The sequence below is a fragment of the Phoenix dactylifera genome, chromosome 1 (assembly GCF_051530095.1).
Source record: "Phoenix dactylifera cultivar Ajwa chromosome 1, Ajwa_hap1_PhDact_Kaust_v1.1, whole genome shotgun sequence".
Taxonomy (NCBI): Eukaryota; Viridiplantae; Streptophyta; class Magnoliopsida; order Arecales; family Arecaceae; genus Phoenix; species Phoenix dactylifera.
In genome coordinates, this window is record NC_143190.1 from 31,200,731 (window position 1) to 31,226,970 (window position 26,240).

General features: G+C 39.4%; 1 protein-coding gene across 2 annotated transcripts; it reads left to right on the top strand.

Moving 5' to 3' along the window:
* The first annotated feature begins 855 nt into the window (after positions 1-855).
* LOC103720069 (uncharacterized) lies at positions 856-25,563 on the top strand. Of its 2 annotated transcripts, none has more exons than XM_008809603.5 (15): positions 856-1,030; positions 1,493-1,635; positions 1,728-1,788; positions 1,911-3,402; positions 3,509-3,540; positions 14,893-15,025; positions 15,772-15,869; positions 16,173-16,217; positions 17,665-17,770; positions 20,234-20,360; positions 21,146-21,261; positions 22,711-22,787; positions 23,452-23,586; positions 24,066-24,134; positions 25,066-25,563. In XM_008809603.5, exons 2-15 carry the CDS (start codon positions 1,493-1,495, stop codon positions 25,336-25,338), a joined length of 2,907 nt encoding a protein of 968 aa, XP_008807825.4. In that variant the 5' UTR covers positions 856-1,030; the 3' UTR covers positions 25,339-25,563. The 2 variants fall into 2 exon arrangements, with proteins under 2 accessions (XP_008807825.4, XP_088577383.2); XM_088721257.2 differs by having other exon boundaries at positions 1,728-1,773.
* The last annotated feature ends 677 nt before the right edge of the window (positions 25,564-26,240 follow it).

Here is a 26,240-nt window from a genome sequence, read left to right on the forward strand (position 1 = left end):
TCCAATGCAACCGATTAAAATTTGTTGGGCCCACGGGCTGCAGCCCGCAGAGGTGCAAATACAAGTTTTGAAGCCATGAATGGATTGACATGAACCGGATTCAACCCGAAGTAGAATCGTACCTAAATTTTTTGGGTTGGGTCTGGATTATACATGGCCCCGATCCGACCCGAATGGCCCATTAGGTCAAAAATTGTAGCGGTGGATCCGACCTATTGGGTCGGATTTGGCTCCAAAATTAAGATCCGAGTAAAAAATTGATTTGTCGGAGTTACTCATGATCCGATCAGACCCATTTGCACCCCTAATGTTGATCGATAGTAATGGCTAGTGTTGATCGATAGTGACGGCTAGACGGGGCTGGAGCATATCAGTAATATTTTTATTGACAGATGGCTGAGATCTATTTTCGGCACAGATGAACGGCACATCTGATATGGTATGGGAGTCAATAAACGGTCGCTTGGTCCTGGATTCAATCTTTCCACCTGCACCAGGTTCAATCGGTCCTTTTGCTTCTGGTGCTCCTTCACAACTTTGGATGTAAAAGATGGCTCCCTGTAGAGACGAAAAATCTGCACGAGGCCACGGCAATGCTTGACGGAACATCTTAACAGAAGGCCATGGTTAGCTGTTCCCGAAGTGCTGTAGCCCGCTATCATTCCCGAAAGGCCGAAAGGGTATCCCCGTGATCCCAAGCACGGACATCCCCTGACGAACTTTCGTAGACGAAACTCGGGGAGGGGATTCCACGCCTTCATTTCTCCGTCACGCTTCGACATTTAATTACATTAATACCATGAAAACCACGGCTCGTCCTTTTCACATAATACAGGGGCATTAAGGTAAGTTAGAATAGAGATTGGTTTATTAGTGAGCAAACAACTCCGCGCCACTCCGACTCCATGGTCGGCTTCCAAGAGTTCGGAAGGGGAACGGAGAAGACGAAGCAAGAAAGGTCATCTCAACTCCTACGGAGACCAAGAACGCTAGATTGGCTCGTATCTCTACGATTGATTCCAATTCTTAGGTAAGATAGGTCTCCTTTCTTCTTCTTCTTTTTTTTCATTTGGTTCGTGTGCCGATCCGACGTGACCATTGCCATTGTTTGATATGATAGGTTGAACTTTTTGGATCTTCTTCTTCTCCCATTTTATTCTTCTTCACTTTTCACATTTGATGCTTTTTTTTTTAATTGGGACTCGGCAAACACTTTTTTTATTGTTTTTTAATTGTATGGGAATGGTAGTGACGAGGGTTTTTCATTTAAATATTTAATTTTGTGAAATGAAACAAATGTGGAAATATTTCTTCAGTAGAATACTCAGCTACAGATGATGGATCTCCATTTTTTTTCAAATTATTCATCCTTTATTATGTTCTCTCTGAATCTTTTTGTCCGAAGTACTTCTTTTTTATGATTTTTTTGGTCATTTCGATCAAGTGATATGCCTACTAGATTAAAATGCTATGTATCTATGGACGGTCACAGATGGCTATTGCCACCTGCGCTGATGCAACCCTGTGGTGTCCTTCTCGTGGTTCACTCAATTTCCGCAAATGTTGGCTCCAGATTTCACCAGTCTGCCGCAGGTGGCAGCTGAAAGCTCCTAGGAATTTTTCTGATAGAAAAAGGTATCCTCAAAGATCTTTTTTTTTTCCCTTTTTAAATGGACAATCACTTTGTTTTTCCCATTCAGTTTCATATCGATATGGATTTCTCTCAGGAAAAATGTATCAATTAATGAAGGCTTCCGTGCATTCAGTATTAGAGTACGTGCTGGCCCGGTAGGAATGGAGGGCACTGGTCTCGGATTTTCTTCTCGAAACATATTCATGTAGATTTATTTGGACATGCAAAAGATGCAACTGCAAATGAAATTGTAATATGGTACTGAATTTTATAACAGGACAAGTCCGATGACACCTTTGAAGAGATTGTTGGAGATGGAGATCACTCTTCACAAGGCAATGGTGGTGAACTTGCTCGGTCCACTATTGCGCTGTCTGAGGCAAGATCAAATCAGGAGGCCACTGGAAAAGAGAGAGATGAGTTACTTGAAGAGTTGGCACAGTCACAGGCTAAGCTGCAGGAATATGCTGATATGATAAAGCATGACAAGGAATTAGCAGTTGCAGAACTCGAAGCAGCTGAATCTCTGTTCAATCACAAGCTGCAGGAATCAATCGAGGACAAAGTTGCTTTGGAATCCAAGTTGGTTCTTGCCAAACAAGATGCGATTGAACTTGCTGTGCAGGTTGAGAAATTAGCAGAACTTGCTTTCCAGCAAGCTACCTCTCACATATTAGAAGATGCTTGGTTAAGGGTGTCTGCTGCGGAAACTTCTGCTGCCGAAGCAGCTTATCGCATCGAGGAACAGATAAGAAGTGCTGCTGAGGGTACTATCTCCTCTATTGCTGATCAATCAACAGATGCAATAAACAAGGCCTTGTCTGCAGCAGAACAAGCCAGCAGCCATGCAAAAAAATCTGTATCGGCTCTCTCTGGTGGAGAAAATTTGATGGATGAGATTGCAGCTCTTCGGTCTCAAAATTTTGCATTACAGAATGCTGTCAGTGATTTAGAATCTCGATTGCTTATTATGAAAAGTGAGGCTGAGGGATTTAAGTCTGAGTTGGAACAAGCTCTAGCACAAGCAAAGGCTTCTTATCTTCGTGCTAATGCTGCAGAAAAAGCCCTGAATGATCTTCAAGAACTAACTAAGAAGAAGTCTGTTGAAAAGGAAGAGGAAATCAGGTCATTGTTAGAGAAAATGAAGGAGGCGGCGGCAGAAAGGGAAAAAGCAGCTGGAAAGGCTTTCAAGGTTGAACTGGAAAGCTTCATGGCTGCCGTTGAAGCCATCAAGGAAACAGCACGTATAAAAGACCAAGCCTATATGAGGAGATGTGCTGCCCTGCAGAGATCTCTGAAAGCATCTGAAGCTGCTTCAGAGGTCTGGAGACGGAGAGCAGAGATTGCAGAGTCAATCTTGCATGGGGAAAAATCACCTGGAGAAGATGAAGAAGATGTGGACTATCTAGTTAATGGAGGAAGGATTGATCTTTTGACTGGTGATGATTCACAAAAGTGGAAACTGCTTGTTGAAGGTCCTCGAAGAGAGATACCTGAATGGATGGCCCGTAGGATTACAACTATCTGTCCTAAGTTGCCACCGAGAAAAGTTAATATGTCTGAGGCACTAGCAGCAAAATCCCTGTCATTGAACTTGCCCAAACCTGATGAAGTGTGGTCTATAGCACAAGAAAAACCAAAAGAGGCAGATATGCTTGTTGAGCATGTAATTGAGAAAGAAGCTGTAGAGAAGAAGCGGAAGGCTTTGGAACGTGCTTTACAGAGGAAAACTGTACAATGGCAAAGGACCCCTGAACAAACAAAATTAGGTTATTTTCATTTAATACAATGGCTATGTATGCTTTCGTGTATGATATTATCTTCCGAACAAAAATGGCGAGTGTCAACAATAGTTAACTGTGGATTTTCATGCAGAGCCTGGCACCGGCACTGGGCATGAGATCGTGGTTAGTATTCCTCTCGAGATTGTTCAGTAATTATTGTGGTCAGATTCTAATATTTCACAATACTGCATGGGCATCGTTGCACATACAGGTTATTGATTGCTGTCTTTTAGTTCCTGGGATTTAGGGATTTTATTTTCTTTTTCATTTTCTCCAATAAATAGAAAATAATTGCTCCACTGTTGCCTGGGTGTTGATAACTAATGACACATTCGACACAGGTGCTTGCAATCAAAGTGAAATTCAGAGTCAGAAACTCCAATCTACAGTTAGATATTTTTTATGACAGATAAATATTTATTTGATATAAAGTTAGACTCTAGAAAACATGACTTCAGAGTCTTTATTTACTTCATACAGGAGCAGAGCCAGGATTCTTGTGCCAGGATGTAGGGGAAAAAGGGAGGAAGCGGGGGGGGGGGTGGGGGGGTTGTTTCGGGGACTTGAGTGGAAGCAAGAAGAAAGAATACTTACCTGAATTTTCACATTGTATAAAGAACTTATAGATATCCAATTTTATCAGGAGATTCTCTAATTATTAGTTTGTATGTGCAAACTTTTGGCATTCAATTGATTCTCAAAAAGGCATGTCTTAAATTGATTCTTTGGACATGTGGTTTCCTTTTATACGTGCATAAGAAAATGTTATTTTAGAACAAGAAAATGTTGAATTGACTATGATAAAGGAAGGGAGAGAGACAGAGGAAGAGTAGAGCAAGCGTAGAGGGAAGAATACGATCTTTGTTCAAAGTTTTTGGACACCAGTGTCATAGCCCTTCCCTTCTTTTATAGTTGAGGAGAGGCATACACAGCTTATATACAACCCATATTTAGTCTAATCAATATAGCTCATACCCAACTATTATACAGCTAAGTTACAACTCTTATACAACTAAGCTATAGTCTAACATCCTCCTTCAAACTCAAGATGGTAGCGAAGATGCCAACTTGAGTTTGCCAACCAGATCATGATGACGCCCCGGCGGATGTGCCTTCATAAAAATGTCAGCAAGCTGATCTGCAGAAGCAATATCTTAATTGAAGAGCGCCTTGCTTGATATGATGCCGAATGAAGTGACAGTCTTTCTCAATATGCTTCGTTCGCTCATGAAACACATCATTATGAGCGATCTGCATGGCACTCATATTATTACAATAAAGAGAAGAGCTCTTGGCCAAAGGAATACCTATGTCGTGTAGTAACCATCGAAGCCATAAGAACTTAGAGGTAGTGTCTGCTAGTGCACGATACTTGGCCTTTGTACTGGAACGAGAGACAACTGTTTGTTTCTTGTTTTTTCAAGAGATAAGAGAAGAACCAAGCAAGAAACAATAGCCAATGGTAGAACGACGATCTATAGGGTCGCCTGCCCAATCGGCATTGGAATAGGCCTGAAGATCCAAAGTGGAGTGGGCTGAGAAAGAAAGGCCATGGAATAATGTACCTTTAACGTACCGGAGGATCCGTAGAACTGCTGCGTAGTGTGTAAAGCGTAGTGCATGCATAAATTGACTAATCAAGATGACTGCATAAGAGACATCAGGACGTGTAACGGTTAGATAAATGAGACTACCAACTAACTGCCAATACAAAGTCGCATCTTTCAATAGTTCACCATCAGTGGGAAGAAGCCTAATATTCACTTTCAGAGGACTATCCACAGTCTTGCTATCTATCAACCCAGCACGAGACAGTAGCTCATAGGCATACTTAGCCTGAGAAAAATAGTAACAATCTGAGCTGGATGTCACTTCAAGACCAAGAAAGTAGCTGAGGGATCCTAAATTCTTTATTTTAAACTGTTGTCCAAATAATTGCTGAAGTGTATGAATCCCTGAGACGTCACTTTCAGTAATAACTATATCATCGACATATAGCAAGAGAAGAACAATACCAGCCTCAGATTGCCGAAGAAATAGTGCAGAATTATATGCACTAGGAATGAAGCCCTACTGAGTCAGGACTGAGATGAACTTAAAAAACCAAGCTCAAGGAGACTGCTTAAGGCTATAGAGCGCCTTACGAAGACGATAGACCTTCCCAGGCGGATGAGCAAAATCTGGAGGAGGTTGTATGTCATATCCCGAATCCGGATCATGACACGGCTGTGCTATTGCAATCATATGCACACAATAACATGAAGCCACTTAAAATTTCATAGCAAAAATAAATAGTTTCATTTACTAATGTCATAACATTATTCATGAAGTTGGAACAGTACAGAGCTTCTAAAATTTGATTATTACATAACATTTTCAGTTACCCCAACCCTGAATAACACCAAGCTCCCTGCTCCTAGTAGTCTTATTCATCTATAGGAAAAAAAGATAGATGAAAAGATATGAGCCACACAGCTCAGTAAGTAACCAAGTACTATCTTATTGGATCAAGCATAATTATGCCAATACAGTGTTTAAGAAGCTAACAGTTGTAGCCAAAATAAAGCATTTTATACATGATATACACAAATCAGGTAATAAAGCAATGCATGTTCCATCCATGAAAATTCATAATCATGATAATGCAAGTCATATAAAAATGTTGCCTTCTATCCACACTTTATGAAACATACTCTCGGACGGATGTGCTGCTATGGTCACTATAATCCCGTGATAGGGCCTGTTAATCTTGGTCGACTAATTCTGTTATTCGTTACCAACTTTAACTCGTTGGCAGAGGGCCTATTATTCTTTGGATGCTAGCTCCAGGGTGTCGACTGGCCTCTCTTTCTAGAGGCGGTCATAGCTATCTAAGAGTTCATAAATCATATTCTTTTTCTTTCATAAATCATAATCACCATAAATAGGTTGGAAAAATGATAAATGGCATCATATAATTAAAATGCATAAACATGCCTCAAATATCATTTTTCATGCAATCTAACATAATCATAATTTCATAGTTCATACACCATCAAGTATTCATGAAGGATGTTATTTAATCAAATTCATGAATCACATGCAATCATATACTTGATCCGAATTTTGAAAAAGATATATCATTAAAAATACATTTTTATAATTATAATTAAACAGTAATTTGAAAATTTTAAGATCAATGCCAGGGTTACTTACCTCAATTTGCTCACCAATTCCTAGATTTAGATGGCAATTCTCCAATACCTAGCAATATCATCAAATTACATGTTATTTGCATGTTCAATTTCTATTTATTTATATTCTTTTCTTAATTAATCCATTTACAGCCCATCTGTAGGACTCAATTTTATTATCGGGTTCCTAACCTAGTTTAATTTCAATTTCTGATTCAGGTCTAGTCAAATTTTTGATTCAGGTCAAACAAATTTTTTGGTTCAGGTCTGACCTAAATTTCTGGTTCAGGCCTAATCAAATTTCTGATTCAGGTCAAACCAATTTTCTGGTTCAGGTCTGACTCAAATTTCTGGTTCAGGTCTAATCAAATTTCTGATTTAAGTCAAACTACTTTCTGGTTCAGATCTGACCCAAATTTTTGGTTTGGTCTGGTCAGATCTCTGGTTTAGGTCTGACCCAATCTCTGGTTCAGATCTGGTGAGATCTCTGGTTTAGGTCGGACCAAATGTCTGGTTCAGGTCTGGTTATATTTCTAGTTTAGGTCTGACCCAATGTCAGGTTTAGGTCTGGTCAGATCTCTGGTTTAGGTCTGACCCAATGTCTGGTTCAGGCCTGACCCAATTATAGGGTTAATATTTTTATTTCCTTTTTATTTATATCTGTTTATTATCTTAAATCTCTAATTAATTATTTACTATTTAATTATGTAAACTTTTTTTTTTCTTTTCCCTTCTTTTCTTTCTTTTTCTTTTTCTTCTTTTCTTCTTCCTTCCCGAAGGTTCCCCCATTCTTTCTTCTTTCTTTTTTTTTCTTCTCCTCCTCTTCTCTTCTTCCCTCCTCCCATGAGGGGAGGTCAAGCTCGGGAGGACCGAGCAGCGGCTGGCGGCTGGGCCCGCGGCCGTGCCCACGGTCGGGCCCACAGTCGGCGTCCCGTATCCCGCAGCCGACATCTTGCGGCGGAGGTCGGCGGCCGGGGATTGACCATCAGTAAGTATTTATTTATTTTTTTTCTTCCTCTCTTCTTCTTTTCCTTCCTTCCCTTCTTTCTTCTCCCGCGGAGGGGAGATCGAACCCGGGGAGGGCCCGAGCTGCAACCAGCGGCGCTCCCCGGCCAGTCAGCGGCACCGGCCGCCCTGCGGCAGCAACTGGTGCTTGCGGCTGATGGCCTGCGACAGCCATGGCCTATGGCCGACGTTGCTCGCGGCCGCCCCAGCCGACGCCCGCCTTTTCTTTTTTTTCATTTAGATTTAATCTCTAAGCTAGATCTACAAAAATAAATGATGAAGAAGGGCTTTACCTGCTCTGAAGATGGTCGTCCGCCTCCTACTCCGGCGATGGGGCCTTCTGCTCCGGCGGCGTGGGTCTAACACTGGGATCTACCAACCGGAGAGGATTGTAAGAGAGAGACAGTGGAGAAGAAGGAAGAGGGTGATGAAATTCTCCACCAATCGGGGCTTCTTATAGCCTCCAATTGCTAGGGAAGGCGGATGGTTGTAACCGCCCACCATCAGGCGGTTACAAACACCTGCCCTTTGGTGTGATGGCCTCCTCCCGTTTCTCCCAGAAATGGGGGTGGTTATCACATTCTTCCCCCCTAATAAAAACTTTCGTCCTCGAAATTTACATACCTGCATTTTCAAAGAGTTGCGGATGCCTCGCTCGCATCTCCTCCTCAAGTTTCCATGTGGCCTCTCTCTCCGAATGGTTGCTCCATTAAACTTTCACATAGGGTATGATACGCCGCCTAAGGATCTACTCCTTATGATCAATGATGCGTAAAGGATACTCTTCATAAGTCCAGTCTCTATTAATCTGTAGGGGTTTATGCTGTACTACATGGCTGGGATCAGCAATGTAACTCCGTAGAAGAGAAACGTGAAAGACATTGTGCACACTAGATAACTCTGATGGCAAAGCCAATCTGTAAGCAACCTCTCCTACTCTGGCAAGAATCTTGAAGGGACCAATGTAGCGAGGACTCAGCTTACCATGTCTTCCAAATCTCGTAGCACCTTTCGAGGGTGAAACTTTGAAGAATACAAAGTCCCCCTCTTGAAATTTTACTTCTCTTTTTTTCTTATATGTCCCGCTTTTCTGTCTATCTTGAGTTGCCTTGAGTCTTTCTCTGATCAGTAGAATCTTCTCTCTGGCTCTCTGAACTAATTCAGGGCCCAACAGCTTCTTCTCTCCAACATCATCCTAATGTAGAGGAAACTGACATTTTCATCCATACAAGGCTTCATAAGGTGCCATCTGGATGCTAGAATGATAACTATTATTATAAGCAAACTCCACTAGGATATATGATCATCCCAGCAACCTCCCAGATCAACAGTGCAAGTCCGCAGCATATTCTCCAGAGTCTGGATTGTCCTCTCTGACTGACCATCAGTCTGAGGGTGATAAGTAGCGCTGAGTCTCAGATCAGTGCCCATAGCAGTGTGGAAGCTTCTCCAAAATCTAGATACAAAGCGGGGGTCCCGATCAGATACAATACTTACTGATACCCCATGTAAGCGTACAATATCATCAATATACCTCGGAGCCAGCCTATCAAGTGAAGTGCCAACCCTAAAGGGTAAAAAGTGAGCTGACTTCGTGAGGCGATCAACAATCACCCACACTGCATCATTCTTCCTTACTGTCCTTGGAAGCCTAGTTATGAAGTCCATAATGATGTGCTCCCATTTCCACTCTGAAATCTCTAATGGTTCTAGCAAACCGGCAGGCCTTTGATGCTCAGCCTTTACCTGCTGACATACCAAGCACCGAGCTACAAATCCTGCTATCTCTGTCTTCATGCCGTTCCACCAGAAATGTTCTCGTAAATCTCTATACATTTTAGTGCTGCCGGGATGAATAGAGAAATGAGACTGGCGTGCTTCCTCCAGAATCTCTCTTTTTAGATCAGTATCCTTGGGCACACATAATCTACTGCCAAAACGCAAAGTACCATCCGGGTGGATTCGGAGTTCGGGTTGTAACCCTCTTTCCACATCACTTCTGAGCTGACACAAATGTGCATCTATCTGTTGAAGAATCTTTATTCTTTCTGTCAAAGTAGGTTGTACCAACAAATTAGCCAACATGCTCCCAGCACCCTTGGAAATCACCACTATCTGCATCATATCAAAATCCTTCAAAATTTGCTTCTGAGTGGTAAGGAGATATGGAGCCCACTGCTGACTTTCTACTGAGAGCATCTGCCACAACATTAGTCTTTCCCGGATGATATTTGATGCGTAGATCATAATCTTTTAGCAGCTCAAGCCATCTTCTTTGCCTCATGTTTAATTCTTTCTGAGTAAATATATACTTTAGGCTTTTATGATCAGTAAATACCTCACAAGGCTCACCATACAGATAATGTCGCCAAATCTTCAGCACAGAGACTACTGCTGCCAACTCCAAATCATGTGTCGGATAGTTCTGCTCGTAAGGCTTCAGCTATCTAGAGGCATAGGCAACTACCTTATCATTTTGCATCAGTACACAGCCTAACCCTTTCTTGGAGGCATCACTATAGATGGTGAAACCCCTAGTACTGATTGGTAGAGTAAGAATAGGAGCAGATACCAGCCTTTGCTTTAGCTCTTGAAAACTTTGCTCGCAATCTTCACTCCATACAAACTTTGCTCGTTTCTGGGTCAAACGAGTCAAAGGAGTAACGATCTGAAAAAATTTTTCCACAAATCTTCTGTAATAACCAGTTAGACCCAAGAAGCTTCTGATTTCAGTGATATAGGTAGGACGAGGCCAATCCACCACTGCTTCTATTTTCTTTGGATCCATTGACACCCCTTCTTTAGAGATCACATGACCAAGAAATGCAATACTATCCAGCCAGAATTCACATTTGCTCAGCTTGGCATATAATCTTTTCTCCTGAAGAATCTGTAACACCATTCTTAAGTGATCTTCATGTTCCTCTTTGTTCTTAGAATAGATCAGTATATCATCAATGAGAATAATAACAAACTGATCCAAATACTGCTTAAAGACCCTGTTCATCAGATCCATAAAAGCAGCTGGCGCATTGGTTAGTCCAAATGGCATAACCAAAAACTCATAGTGCCCATACCTGGTTCGAAACGCAGTCTTCAGCACATCATCAGCTAAGATTTTCAATTGATGATATCCAGACCGTAGATCTATCTTAGAGAAGACTTGGGCACCGTGCAGCTGATCAAATAAATCATCAATCTGGAGTAGAGGGTATTTGTTCTTCACTGTCACCTTATTCAACTCTCCGTAATCAATACACAGCCGTATACTTCCATCCTTCTTCTTCTTGACAAATAGTACAGGAGCTCCCCATGGTGAAACACTCCGGCGAATGAATTTCTTCTCTAGGAGTTTCTATAGCTGAACCTTCAACTCTCTTAGCTCTGCCAGGGCCATCCGATAAGGAGCCTTCGAGATAGGTCCAACACCCGATAAGAGATTGATCCGAAAATCAATCTCCCGATCAGGAGGTAATCTAGGTAGATCATCAGGGAAAACATCTGGATACTCTCTCACAACAGGGATATCCTCTAGCCTTGTTTCTTTTGTAGTATCTACCACACAAGTTAAGTAGGCCTGACACCCCTTTCTGAGGGCCTTCCTTGTACTCATTGTAGAGATAATGTGCAAAGAGGGATTCATAGTGGGTGCATCACCTTGATAGATAAATTTCCGTTCAGAGGTATCTGAAACACTACCCTCTTGCCAAAGCAATCAATGTGAGCATGATATTCAGACAGTCAATTCATACCAAGGATGACATCAAAATCATACATGTCTAACAGTACTAAGTCAGCCAATAATTCTCTGTCCTCTATCTGAACTATGCAGTTTTTATGAACAGAATCAACCATTACTATCTTCTTAAGAGGGGTAGCAACAAGTAAAGGCTCATCTAACAGGCATGAGATGGAAGGATGCAGAGAACTTGGAGGATATAAAGGAATGTGTAGTGCCAGAATTAAATAGTACAAAAGCATCAACAAAGTTGATGGGAATCATACCTGCCACAACTCTGTCGTTGGCACTAGCATCCTGTCGTGTCAGTGCGAATACCCGTGCAGCTCCTCTCTACATCTGATCAGTTAGTCTAGAAGGTCCAAATTCATCCTTCTTTTTGTTTGGGCAATCTCTGGCTATGTGTCATGGCTGCCCACATATAAAACAGGCCCCCATCCTCTTCAAGCAAGGACTAGCATGCAGTTTGCCACAGAAATGACAAGCCTTAAATTTCTTCTTCTTGTTAGGAGGGCCTTCAAAGTTTCTTGGCCGGCTCATCAGGTTCCTTGATATTCCGGGCCTTCTCTGATCACCTCTTTCCTTCTCTAACCTCTTCAGATCTTCTTCTACTTTCAGTGCTCTCTCCAGGACTTCTTCATAGCTGGTAAAAATCAGGATTGACAACCGGGATCGAATTTCATCCCTCAGGCCGTGCTCAAATCTGTTAGCCTAGGGGATAGAATCGACCCAATTCATTAAACTGTTGGCATATTCTAGTACAGTCATATCATCTATCTGCCTCAGAGATAAAAATTCAATCTTTTTAGTCCTTCTGACTGACTTAGGAAAGTACTGCTCATAGAACATTTTCTTGAATTCATCCCAAGTCAGCTGATCATCATCATCTTCAATTGCAGCTTTCATGGTTGTCCACCAAAACTTTGCATTTCCTCTTAGCATAGGAACAACCAACCTAACCTTGACATCCTCGGAAAACTGTAGAGCATCATACATCTCTTCCATTCTCCGAATCCATATCTCAGCAGCCAACGGATCGGCTCCACTATCAAACATAGAAAGATTCAATCTTCGGAACTGCTCATAGTAGGAGTCCATAAGCTGTGCAGGTCGGGCAATGGCTTGCACCTGTTGTTGCATCTGTTGCTGCATCAGTTGTTGCATCTGCTATTGCTGCTGAAGGAGCTGAGCCATCACCTGACATACTCTAGTAAAATCTACCTGGGTGGCAGTTGGGCTAGCAGTTTGCTCAACCGGATGGCTGGCAACTCCTCTCCTTCTTGCTCCTCTCCTCCTAGCTGCAATATTTGCCAAGACTTGCCTCTCTCTGTTGCTCATTTTCTCCTATCAAACTATTTGTATTAATCAAATTTCATGTTTAACCAATGGTACAACTAATAAAATCTTTTCTTTCTTCTCAATTATGCGGAATCTAACTAAACGAGACTTAACTACCCATTCCCCTAATTAAAACTTAAGAGTTTTTTTTTTTTACTCTTGATTAAACCTATTGCTCTGATACCACTAAATGTCAACCCCGAATCCGGATCATGGCACGGTCATGCTATTGCAATCATATGCACACAATAACACGAAGCCACTTAAAATTTTATAACAAAAGTAAATAGTTTCATTTACTAATGTCATAACATTATTCATGAAGTGGGAAGAGTACAGAGCTTCTAAAATTTGATTATTATATAACATTTTCAGTTACCCCAACCCTGAATAACACCAAGCTCCCTGCTCCTAGCAGTCTTATTCATCTATAGGAAAAAAAGATAGATGAAAAGATATGAGCCACACAGCTCAGTAAGTAACCAAGTACTATCTTATTGGATCAAGCATAATTATGCCAATGCAGTGTTTAAGAAGCTAACAGTTGTAGCTAAAATAAAGCATTTTATAGATGATATACACAAATCAGGTAATAAAGCAATGCATGTTCCATCCATGAAAGTTCATAATCATAATAATACAAGTCATATAAAAATGTTGCCATCTATCTATACTTTATGAAACATACTCTCAGACGGATGTGCTGCTATGGTTACTATAATCCCGTGACAGGGCCTGTTAATCTTAGTCGACTAATTCTGTTATTCGTTACCAACTTTAACCCGTTGACAGAGGGCCTGTTATTCTTTGGATGCTAGCTCCAGGGTGTTGACTAGCCTTTATTTCTAGAGGCGGTCATAGCTATCTGAGAGTTCATAAATCATATTATTTTTCTTTCATAAATCATAATCACCATAAATAGGTTGGCAAAATGATAAATGGCATCATACAATTTAAAATGCATAAACATGCCTCAAATATCATTTCTCATGCAATCTAACACAATCATAATTTCATAATTCATACACCATCAAGTATTCATGAAGGATGCTATTTAATCAAATTCATGAATCACATGCAATCATATACTTGATACGAATTTTGAGAAAGATATATCATAACATATACATTTTTATAATTATAATTCAACAGTAATTTGAAAACTTTAAGATCAGTGCCAGGGTTACTTACCTCAATTTGCTCACCAATTCCTAGGTTTAGATGGCAATTCTCCAATACCTAGCAATATCATCAAATTATATGGTACCTAGCCATGGTACCATGATCTTACAAGTCACAACCATATCACACAAAAGCATGCCTAAAAAACAAATTGAACAAAATTAATTTTGAAATAAATCTTGGTCTTCAGAATTATGTTAAACTGATCATAGGTTTTAAATTTGAACACTTGTGCTTTTTTGGGGTTTTCCTAGAAATCAGGATAAATTTGGAATCACTAATAATCAGTTGAGAAGGTGTCTTCTAGTTATTTGCTGATCGCATATTGTTAGTTCTTTTTTTTTTAATTTTGCTTAGCATGCCTACTAAGATTGATGTCTCATGATAATGATGTACAAAATTGATATTGCAGTATAGGAAATTCACCCAAGATAAGCAAATGATTTACCATGCTGATATTGCCAATCAGTGGTACATAAATTGTACGATGCACAAGGGCACCTGGACCCATAATTTACAAGCTTGGATCACTTCTTAAAATATCTTCCAAGTATCTGATATTTTTTTGTAAACATGGAAAAAGGCACTTGGTCTTATAAATGATTTCAGCAGCTTTAGCTATAAGGTGGAGGAAGGAAGTTAAATTATAAAAGGAATGGTACACCAATCTCTATGTAGAGGTACCTGCTTTATATCATGCATGATTAGTATTGAGGACATTATTCCTTTTTTGACTCTTTGGGAGTCGGCATTGGCATGTGGGTTGCAGGAAATATCGGTAGAATGTTGAGATTGTTCTGTGATTAGGTGGACTGGATCTGAGGTCTCAGGACTTATTAGAAAACATAGATACCAGTAAATTGCATTTGATTTGCATACTCATATTTCATGAAAGAAAAAATTTAGTCAAATATATTTCTAATAATGAAGGTTTACATGGCGTGAATGTGCTGCATTGCATGGAATATATTTTAGTCTTATTCTAATTATGAAGTTCTACCTTTACACTCATTTTCATCATATGCTCTTCATTTGAAGTTTCAAGGATTCAATTGGGAAAGCTGGAGAAGGAGGTGGTACCTGGAGCTAGCTCCTAAAGCTGCAGATCTATCGCAGTCTGGGATGACAGCAGTGTGGTTTCCCCCACCAACAGAATCTGTTGCCCCTCAAGGTTGGTTCAATAGACTATGATAAAAGCATCTACGCGAACTATATTCTTTAAATGCTTATTGCATAAATCAGAATTTTGGCAAGTGAGAAGAACCACCATGAATCAGCATAGGGAAGGTTAGGATGTTCAGGTGAATGTATGATAAATCTAGCGCTGAAGGAGGCAGGAATGTGTACACTATTGAACATAATAGAGATGCAACATCAGGGATTACCTCAAGAAAAGTGTTTGAGGTGGCTAACCTAGGCTATGGACAAACCTAAATCCTTGGAGAGTAAGTATCCTGCAAGTTGAAAGTTCAGAAAGATATGATTTGAGAGACATTTTATTTCAGATGCCTGGGTGTTGAATACAATTAATGATGGTGCCAATACATAAGGCCTTTTTTCTTTTCCATTTGATTAATTGCTTGTACCATGACTCATGATTAGATTCCCATGTTAAAATATATTTATGTTGTTATAAATCTTGCAAATATAGTGTTTGCAGTTGAATTTATGCACCTATATACATACATACATATATGCATGCATGTATGACTATAGTTATGGGCTTATGTGAACCTTCAAGCTGGTGCATCATGTCGTAAGACTTTGCTGCAAAAGTCTCTAGATGTTAATGTTATCTCTTCTGTAGAATGTTGTGTTCCGTGCTGATTATCATGCTGATAGCTATAGGTCTAAATTGTCCCAGTAGCATTAGTTATTTGATATACTTATGGACATGCTTTCTGGGATGTGGTGCAGGTTATATGCCTTCTGATCTTTACAACTTGAACTCTGCTTATGGTTCTATGGAGGAGCTTAAACAATGTATCAAGGAAATGCATGCTCAAGATCTTCAGGTGAGAGTACAAACTTCAGGTTTTAAATATCACTCAATACAACCTTGATTCATTGTGAGTCAGCATAGTGAGAATAATCTTGGATTTGTCTCTTTAAGTCAGCATTCTTTTTTTTTTGTTCTGTTGATTCTTTTTTATGATCATCTTTTTTCCAAAGTCTTGAAGTGTACCACATATTTTTCTCTGTTTTTGAATGAAATTTCTTTTTATTTCTATAGTTACTGTTATCATATTGTTTTCCCAATCTAATGTCACTTCAACATGCCAGCATTTTAATTGCATTTGCTGATTCTTTTTAAACAGGCCTTGGGAGATGTTGTACTTAATCATCGATGTGCACAGAAACAGGTCTGCATTTAAACAGACACATTATTTTTGTCGCATAGAGATGCTGTCAGAACATGACAAGGAAGCCCATCAACATGAAATGATTGTAACGGATTATATTGTTTGAGAGATTTTGCTTACATGAAAATTGTATCTTTCTAGTAAAATAAGATATTGCTGCATTTGATCTTCCATGCTCTTTTGGTTAGATTGATAAGATATAGCACGAAACGCATTGTGCCATCACTAATTCTGTCTTTCAGTTTCATAATTGGGCATATGTTCCAGATTAAGGTAGCGAAACAGCTGCAAACCCTGCCATGATTTTTCAAATTTAAGTTACTTTTAAGCATAAAAATAACCTTCGGTAGCCTTGTGATCATGCTTTAAATCCAAACTAACCATGCTTGGATTGACCTTGAGAAGCCTTATTATAATACTTTGCAATCAAATTGGTCACACTTGCAACAAACTTTAAGATATACTCTTTTATTTATTTATGCAAAAACATCTTTCACACCATTTCAAAATTTTAAACCACCTTCTGAGGGCTCTCCAAGAGCTGAAGTCTGAGGTCTAGCCATCATAAATGTTGCTTGTGAATAATGAACATTCAACTGAGGACTCAGATGATGGACCAAGAAAAGGTGCCACTAGACCTAGACACTGACCTCAAACATGACACTTAGACCATTTCGAAATAGAATTTAAGGAGACAGAGTTTGATAGATGTAAGGACATAAGCCAAATGTATCATGTTTTAATTATTCACGCCCTATGTATGAAGCATCACACTGGCGTTTTATATATGAAGCCTACAAGGAGAATAATTCATGTTCTCAAAATTGTTCTTTCTCCCCTTCTTACCTCCATCCTGCTCCAACTCATAAAAAAAGAAGGAAAAAAAGAAAAAGAAAAAAGAAGGGAATCTATCCATTTTGCCTCAAAAAAGATGGGTCAACCAGAAGGTACCAATCTACCAAATGAATAGGAGAGCATGGCAGTAATATGCTAAGCTATTGGATTAATTAGATAGCTGGTGTGAATGTGATTGAAGATATATGAAACGAGCCAAGAAAACAGAAGACTGATAGAGTCCTTTTCTCCTAAAATTTCAAGCCTGAATTGTTTGATTTTAGTGTACACATGATTTTTCGTTTACATACAGAAATCTCTGTATTTGACGAGGCTCAAAAAGATATCATACTCCAAAATGACCAGGATCTGCCATCTTGAATCTTACTCTTTGTTTTATCCTCATAACATGGTGAGATCTTCAAGATTTCTACTTAGACGAGCAACTGAGATAATGCACTTTCACCATCTTCACGCTAGGTGTATAAGCCCATGTTTACTTGTGTTTTCTCATGCCTCAGCTATTATCTCATTTTAGCAGATTCATGACCTCTTATTTTGCCTTTCTAATGTTGAAACTCCATCTAGTCTAAGTGCACTCAATGTACTCCAGAGTCCAAATGGAGTGTGGAATATTTTTGATGGCAAGCTTGCATGGGGACCTGAGGCTATTGTCTGTGATGATCCAAATTTCCAAGGTCGTGGAAATCCATCAACTGGTAAGTGACATGCCTGATTAGCAAATGCAGGGCCCATAATTGTAGACAATCTGATTAATGTGTGACTGGCATTTATAGGGGATACATAACCATGACAGAGAAATTTTATTCGGAGTATCTAAGATAGACTATATGAACCGTTCTCCACTTTTTACTTCTAATCTGCGGCATGGCCCGTTACTTCCATCAACTAATAAATGTAATCTTAAACCAAAAGGAAAAAGTATTCATAGACAGATGACTATGTATCTTTATTAATTTTGGCTACTCATATGCAGCCTACAGAATTTGCCCTTCTGCTGCATTTTATTTTGAGGGAACATTTTTAGCTGCATTTTAATTGTCGATAGGCTTCAATGGTTAGAAATCTTGTGAATTGTAATCAAGAATCGCTGAACCGGTAATGGTAGGCATACCGGTCGACCACCGGACCGGTTCGGTACTGGTTCAGACCGGTCCCGAACTGGCCAAAAAGACGTGCGGCGCGCGCACAATTTAATGCCACAGCCACGCGCATGCGCAGCTCGAACTGGATCGGTGTTGGTTCGCACTAAGTCCGAGCCGAACTAGACAGAACCAGTCCGGTTCCGTCTGGTTCGCTCTTGTACCGAAGATCGGACCGATTCGGTATGGGCTAAACTGGCCGGTACGGGCCCGTTCAGCATTCCTTGATTGTGATGCTTTGACTTTGTGGAAGCATACCTTTCTATTGCCATATTTGGTTAGAACATATAGTGATGAGTCTATTTGCTTTATACGATACCAGTGTGTTTTCTGCTAACCAAATTTCACAGGACATTATAGAAGAACAAAATTAGAAATTTCCAAGTCCTAAAAGTTGTGCGGCTTTTAGTGTCTCTATGGAACATCAATGCCATTTCTTGCAGAAATCCATTTGAGACTATCGGATATGCCTACTTCAAATTTAAATTATATCAAACCTTCAAGCATTGTATGCTATACCGTACCAAACCGGATGGTAAGGAGCATACCAAACCATATTGATTCGGTACCGGTACATGGTACGGAGGGCGTACCGACACTCAGTACGCCGAACTGCCCCTATACCAGGCGTATCGACATAGTGACAGAATAGCACTGGTATGGGCCCAATACCGAGATGGCGTACCTTATCATCAAGCATATGAAAAGCTGTAAATTGTTTAAATAGCCATATTCATTTAATTAATCATAAGGCTTTCTAGCAGTGAACTGATACATTTTGGACATTTAGGCCTGCTATTTGGTTTTATAAACAAAGTACATGCTGAAAGACTTTGGGAAATGCATTGATAGAACAAAATTAAAATGGCATATGATTGGTCCTACTGTGAACATAATTAAAATGGAAAATAGGAGATCTCACCCTATTTCCACCAAGTGCATAGCATGACATAATTGCAATATCAATGAGACAAGTAGTGGAATTGTTGCCTTATTCTGATGTCACCCACACCCTGTTTCTAATCTCTTCCTCCTTCCTTTCTCTCCATTATCCATGTCACATGTAGGTTCCTGTTGGGAGCTGTGATTTTGGTGTTTGGGTTCATGAAATTAATGAATGTTGATGGGTTTCCCATCCTTTTAGAGAGCAGAGAGAGAGAGAGAGAGAGAGAGAGAGAAGAAGAAGAAGAAGAAGAAGAAGAAGAGAGTAGGGAAAAGAAAGTAAAGGAAAAAAGGGAACATATTAAGTGTCGTGTGCAAAATCTTGAAGATAACTTGGGTAAGCAGTTGAACCTTTTAGAGAAACCAAATTCATTGCACACTTTCCCACTAACCAGATAGTTATATTAATGGTGGTTAGGCTTCTTTTCTTGAGCACAGCATCCTGAACACTATAATCACTTGGATAACTGCTGTATAGTTCAGGATGTAGGGGTAGATTTTGCAAGAAATACTCCAATTAGCATCAAGCCATTTACATCCAAAGATAAAATGCACCAAAGAGTCAAACTAGATTTACCAAACTGGCCACAAACTAAATGATTTAAACCAATCTGGTGTAAATACAAATTTGGAGGAGTTTTACCATTCATTGGTTTGAACCCAAGAGAGAGTTTTACCATTTATTGATTTGAACCTGAGAGGGGCTAGAATACCCTGCCTTATTTTTTCACCCGCCAACCTAAACTATACCTGCTGCCTAACTTGTCTCTTACATACAGTAAACACCTATGCTGATAACAGGCCCTTCTATTGTAAGAGTAGTATAACAATTACTTGACATGCTGAGAATTCCATACACCGCTGTTTGAAGGACACACCACCGGAAAATTAGTATTCCAGCACTGGTAATCAGTGATCAAGTGTCTGGAGAAAAATTATTTTATTCTTTTTATTGCACAATGATTAAATTTAATCAGTTTTAATATCATTGTCTTCCATGTGCATATTTTGTTGGAACAGGGCCCCTCAGTTTTAGTGTAAGTTATTATTTATTTTGTTCTCTGCTTCTGTTTCCAGGTGATATCTTTCATGCAGCTCCTAACATAGATCATTCTCAAGAATTTGTTCGAAGAGATATCAAGGATTGGTTGAACTGGCTTCGAAGTGATATTGGCTTTGATGGATGGCGCCTCGACTTTGTAAGGTAATCAACTTCTATAAGTTTCATTGTTTCACTTTAGTTTATCATTTTTCTGGGGCAATTTACAATAGTTTATGCTTTTATGTCCCCCCAAATCACATCTCAGTTTCATCTGCAATGCCTCAGAGATTAACGATCTAATGATATTTAAATATTTCAATGCATCTTAAATTATACCACTTCTTGCCAGACTGCTACAATTGTGTCTTTTACATAACAAAGCCAGCTATTCACTGTATTGTTTATATATCTCTCTGAAATTATAGCCAAATGCTGCAAGTAACTCTCCCTTAAGAGACAAGCACCCAATTTCTCTTTTAAATGTTTTGCCACTACCTCCTCTCCAGTTGCACTCCTTATAACATGCTCCTCTTTATTAAACATTTATAGGACTTTTTATACCCTAATTTTGTGGAAGCATAATTATGGCTATAATGTCTGGCAAGCATATCTTAAATGCTTTATTATTCCTATTCTCTCTCCAACTTCAATATTCTCATACTAGTCAATACAACGACTATCTGTATCTTAAATTTTCTTCATTTGCTATAACCTAAGAAATCATCTTTTTTCTTCTTCAACAATCAATTGCATTTCCTGAAAGTTCTGAACCAGTAACTTAAGAGAGATGGATCATTATTGCAGTTGCAAACTTCAAAAAAGATTGATTCATATAGTAAATTTGAAGGCTTACTGCAGTGTGGAGATGACCTTGAAATTTTTAGGCCTAGTCAATCATGTAAGCCTGGACTTCACTAATAGTAGATGACATTTTTTATTGCTTTCAGAGGATTCTCTGGTGGCTATGTGAAGGAATATATTGAATCTTCAAATCCTGCATTTGCTATTGGAGAATATTGGGATAGTTTGGCATATGAAGGTGGCAATTTATGCTACAATCAAGGTAGCTACTATTGAGTATGGACTTATTTTATGATTCCTTTTTGTGCAGTAAGAAATTTCTATTCACTTCTACATGTGGTAGTGGCATAGTCAACGAATATTGCCTACGAGTATGTTCATCTCATGATTTGTCTAGGTTGCAGACTTATAGCATTTATTTTCAGTGGGTGAGTCTGTTTCCATGAAGATAATGCTCATTGTCTTATCAAGTTTCAAAAAAAAAAATCATTTTTTGGAATTTAAAATAAATGACCATGTTGTTATATGAGTTGTACTATACACTTCACATTAAATCTTTGAAAAAAGATTCAATGATTCAAATAAATGATGGATCGTCCAAATTGAAAGTCCAAACTGTTGAAGATGATCTACTCTACAAATAATGCTTAGAAACCAAAATTTATATATTTTGGTGGTCTCTAACCTAAGCATCAAGTAGGTAAATTTTATAGCATGATATTATATTTTACTATGATCTAATCATTAAAACCTAGTGAATTTAAATCTACCCATATTTTAAGATGAAGATCTGATCAATGAAGTTAGTTTTCAATTTGTGTCCAATCACGTATTTAAGTCAAGATTTGTTTTACCAAGTTGTCGCCTGGTACTGGATGTATAGTACCTCACCAGTAAGGTACCAGTATTATATGGGGACTCGATTCGGCACTATACCAATGCATGTACAGTTATTGTCTTATCTCCAGCAGCATACCATGTGTCAAAACATCCCTGTACTGTACCTACCCATACCATACCAGTAAGCTACTGGTACAGTGCCTAATACTAGTGAAGCCAACCTTGATTTTAGCAAACTAGTGCAATTGAGTACCCACTTGATGCATAGGCTAGAGATTGAATTTTAGTTTCTAGACATTTTCTGTAATGTAGATCATCCTCGATGTCATGGATCTTCGATTTAGATGTCCTATCAATGCTTTTGAAATTTGTTAAATCTTTTGTCAAAGAACCAAAGTAAAATATGTAGCCTCAACTCTTTTAAAATTTCAAATATGTTATGAGAATATCACTGATCCACACATTCTAAAGTGTCCGATAGAACAACTCCGCAGGATCAGATTCCATCAACAAACTGCAACGGCAATGATGGAATCTGAAGTACATTACTTTATGATTGTGCATTTACATCAAAAGATGAGTTCCTCTGTTGGGAACTCTCTATACTGAACTCTGCAGTATGAACCTCCTTATCTACTACACCAGCTTCGCTTTTATTGTCATTGCCAATAGCCTGAAACTGACCTTGCTGTTTGGATTAGCTGAAGTTTTTTAAAAGCGACATCATTCGTATTCTTTTTCTTGTCCTCTCTGAATCATGTGATATTTTCAGTAACATTCACTTAGCTGAATATAGTCCGTACAATTATTTCTTTGTTCTGATGATCCAATGAACACTAGTCTGATGCACAAAATTTTTCCACGTCAACAGATGCTCATCGGCAAAGAATTGTCAACTGGATCAATGCCACTGGAGGCACGTCATCTGCATTTGATGTCACAACAAAGGTGAACAGCTGACCATTGTGGATTTCTGACAGCAGATTTTATGAGGAGCTGTCTCTCACAATAGGCATAGTAATCAATATTATTTTACTTGTTTAGTATGGAAAGCACTACTTGGAATTTGGATATACCTGATACCATACCCTGATATTTAGAACATTGGTTTTTAAAATTTCCGGGGCCCTACAGAGTTTGTAAATTCTTATGAGTGCTATCTGCACCTGCACATGAATAATTTGTCCAGCGTACATTCACTGCCCATGACACTTGGCTGATGCAATCTCCTTCTGCAATGACCAAAGGATTTTATCACAGCAAGGCTCAAAGAACTAAATATGATTGTGTGGGCTTGTGGATTTTTATCTGTTTGTTTTTGTGAATCGTACAGAGCAGTCAGTCATTGGATCTTCCCACATTGCAAAGTTCAAAAATGAAAATCCATATATTGCACTATTTATTGGATATCTCACAATGAAATCTGCATTTTTTACACTTCTGAGTTAAATAATTCTATCACTGATATTACTGGAGCCTCCTAGTTCATTTTCTGTCCGCCCACATGAAACTTAGGTGATGCTCAATATGTCAAGAGCCTTGGTGCATGCTTCAAGAAGTGTGCGCGCATGCATGTGTTCTAATGCGGCTCACTTCAACTGTGTATTGACAGGGCATTCTCCACTCTGCTTTGCATAACCAATATTGGAGGTTGATAGATCCTCAGGGGAAACCAACAGGAGTCATGGGATGGTGGCCCTCACGTGCAGTGACATTTTTAGAGAACCATGACACAGGATCTACCCAGGTTTGTCCATCTGTTACCTTGTGTATATCTGCATTCATTAAAAGACCACAGAACTAGTGCTGAAGTTATATTATTTACTTTTCACTATTGCACAAACACTGCATGCACACAAAGACATTCCCCAACTCCAATTAAAAGGTAAGGTTAGGTCCCAGCAGTACTATCTAGGAAAGTTCACGATGTTAACATCGGATCATCCTCCAAGCTTCTTCACTTCATAATAATGATTTGGGATGTCCACATTGTCTCTGAGCACTTGTTGCACTTCATGGCATGTTCTTCTGTTTCGAAAATATGGCTATAATGGACCACAATGTCTAGCTCGACTTGTAGATATGAAAGTACATCACTCCTCATAATTAACTAGTCATACCAATGGCAGGCCTGGTGCATTATTTTTTCATGAAAAAGTATCCAGAAACATTATTCTTATTATAAAAACAATCATATTCTTGTGTGATATTTCTCTTGATTACCAGGGACATTGGCCATTTCCACGGGACAAGCTTGGGCAAGGATATGCCTACATTCTTACACACCCTGGAACGGTAATTAATTACAATGCTTAATTTCCATTTATATTCCTGTTTAATACAACAGACATCATACTCAAGTTCAGCAAGCACAAATGATTGTTAGTGGAATTCCAAAATTGAAAGAATGTGGAAAGCAAGGTCGGAACCGATCGGTTCAGCCTGTACCTTACTGGTACTGGCCTCCACCGTTACGTACAACCATGGAATTCAGTTCCAACCCCAAAGGGGCTGAAAACGAATGGTTCTTTGCCCGTACCAGTGCGAACTCAGAGGGGAGAAGAGAGGAGAAGAGAGGAGAGAGGGGAAGAAGACATCTCTTGTGCTACCGGGCCTCTTTCTTCCTCCCGAGCACCTCACGAGGAAGAAGACCTCCCTTGCTCGCAGGAGAAGGAGGGAAAGAGAGGAGGAGAGAGGGGAAGAAGAGAGGAGGAGCTTGGGAAGAAGAAGAGAAGGGAAAGAAAGAGGACGACATGCATAACGCAGACGCGCGCGCGTCCGCACAGTTTTTTTCTTTTTTTTTTCCTGAACTGGTTCGGTACTGGTTCCAACCGATGCCGGTCTCCACCGGTATGTCGGTTCGATCGGTTCCGCGTATCTTGGTGGAAAGCCAAAAATTTGGAAAGAAAAACATAAAAAATCAAAAGGATGCAAAATAGAGTTATCTATATAAGACTTTGGATAGAAAACCAAATATTATGGGATAAGCAATAACGATGAACAATGGCAACAACAATATGCCACATAAACTACTCCAGAAACCCCAAAAAAAACTACTAACATGCTTGGCATCGGAAAGCAGCAAGCCGAGATTGGTTATCAGTAGACTTACAAAAAATAAGGTCGTCTCAAGTTTTGGTGGATAGGGTTCTAATATGATTGGATTATGGTTTTTATTCTACTAAATTATACCTTCTAACCATATCAAGGTGCTTGCATTTTGCAGCCTGCAATATTTTATGATCATTTCTACGACTTCGGCCTTCGAGACACCATTACAGAGCTAATTGAGTCCCGAAGACGAGCTGGAATACACTGCAGGAGCCCTGTCAAGATATACCATGCAAACAATGAGGGATACGTTGCCAAAGTCGACAGCAGCCTTGTGATGAAGATAGGATACTTCGACTGGAACCCTTCCAAAGAGAATAATTTGGAGGGGACCTGGCAGAAGTTCGTTGACAGGGGTTCTGATTATCAGATTTGGTTGAGACAGTAAATTCTATCTATTTATAGATGAAACCTAGATTACTTGTCTATTCTTGAGAAATACAGAGAAAGAGACTACTTGTCTCATGGATACAAATCTAAATCTACATGAGCAAATCTATCATGCAATAATAACTATTAAGCATTCGAATTGAAGCTTCAGTGACTAGCTCGACTGATGCCTCTAGAACTCTTGGCATGTAAGATTTTTAAGGTTTAATAAAAACAAAGTTCACTCATGCACATAGTTTGTGCTAGACCGGCATGGGACCAACCTATATTGATCGGCTTTATATAATTCTTGTACCAAGGTATGTATCATAATATATAAGATCACTATAGGACATGTACCGATACAAGGTCTGGTATCGAGACTACAAGTGCTCTTATAATATATATTATAATCATAATATATAATTTTTGTCTGTGAACTATGACCTATTTAAGAAACCGCTTGAACTCTTCTTATAATTATACAAGTGCTCTCGGGATTTGTCATTCGGTTTAGTTATTGTTTTTCTTTGAAAGGTTATTCGTGGTGCTAAATAGATGTTGCCTATTTGATGGATTGTGTTATGGAATCTCAAGTCAAACAACATTTTTTTTTAACCCTAGGAGGGGCTATTCCCCATCCATGTACTTTGCAACCTATCCCATCCTTTCTTGGACCAGAGTCGAGGCTCCCAAGCAGACCAAGCCACTTCTCAGGGAACTGGGGATTTACATATGAGGGTTGAAGCAAGGACTGATGTCCTTCATAATCAAAACCCCTGCCCTGCCACAAGTGCCAAGGGTTTACCATTAGATTCAAGCTTTGGTGGTCGCAACTTGTGTGGTGGCATTTGATAGATCTACCTATTCCAGGGTTTGTGCTACCATAACTTAGACATGGCGAACGTAAACAAGTAATTC

Coding starts and splice junctions, on each gene's coding strand:
- LOC103720069 (XM_008809603.5), top strand. CDS start 1,493: ATGGCTATTGCCACCTGCGCTGATGCAACCCTGTGGTGTCCTTCTCGT. Junction 15,026..15,771: donor AGAATCTGTTGCCCCTCAAG/GTTGGTTCAATA, acceptor GATGTGGTGCAG/GTTATATGCCTTCTGATCTT. Junction 21,262..22,710: donor CAATTTATGCTACAATCAAG/GTAGCTACTATT, acceptor CCACGTCAACAG/ATGCTCATCGGCAAAGAATT.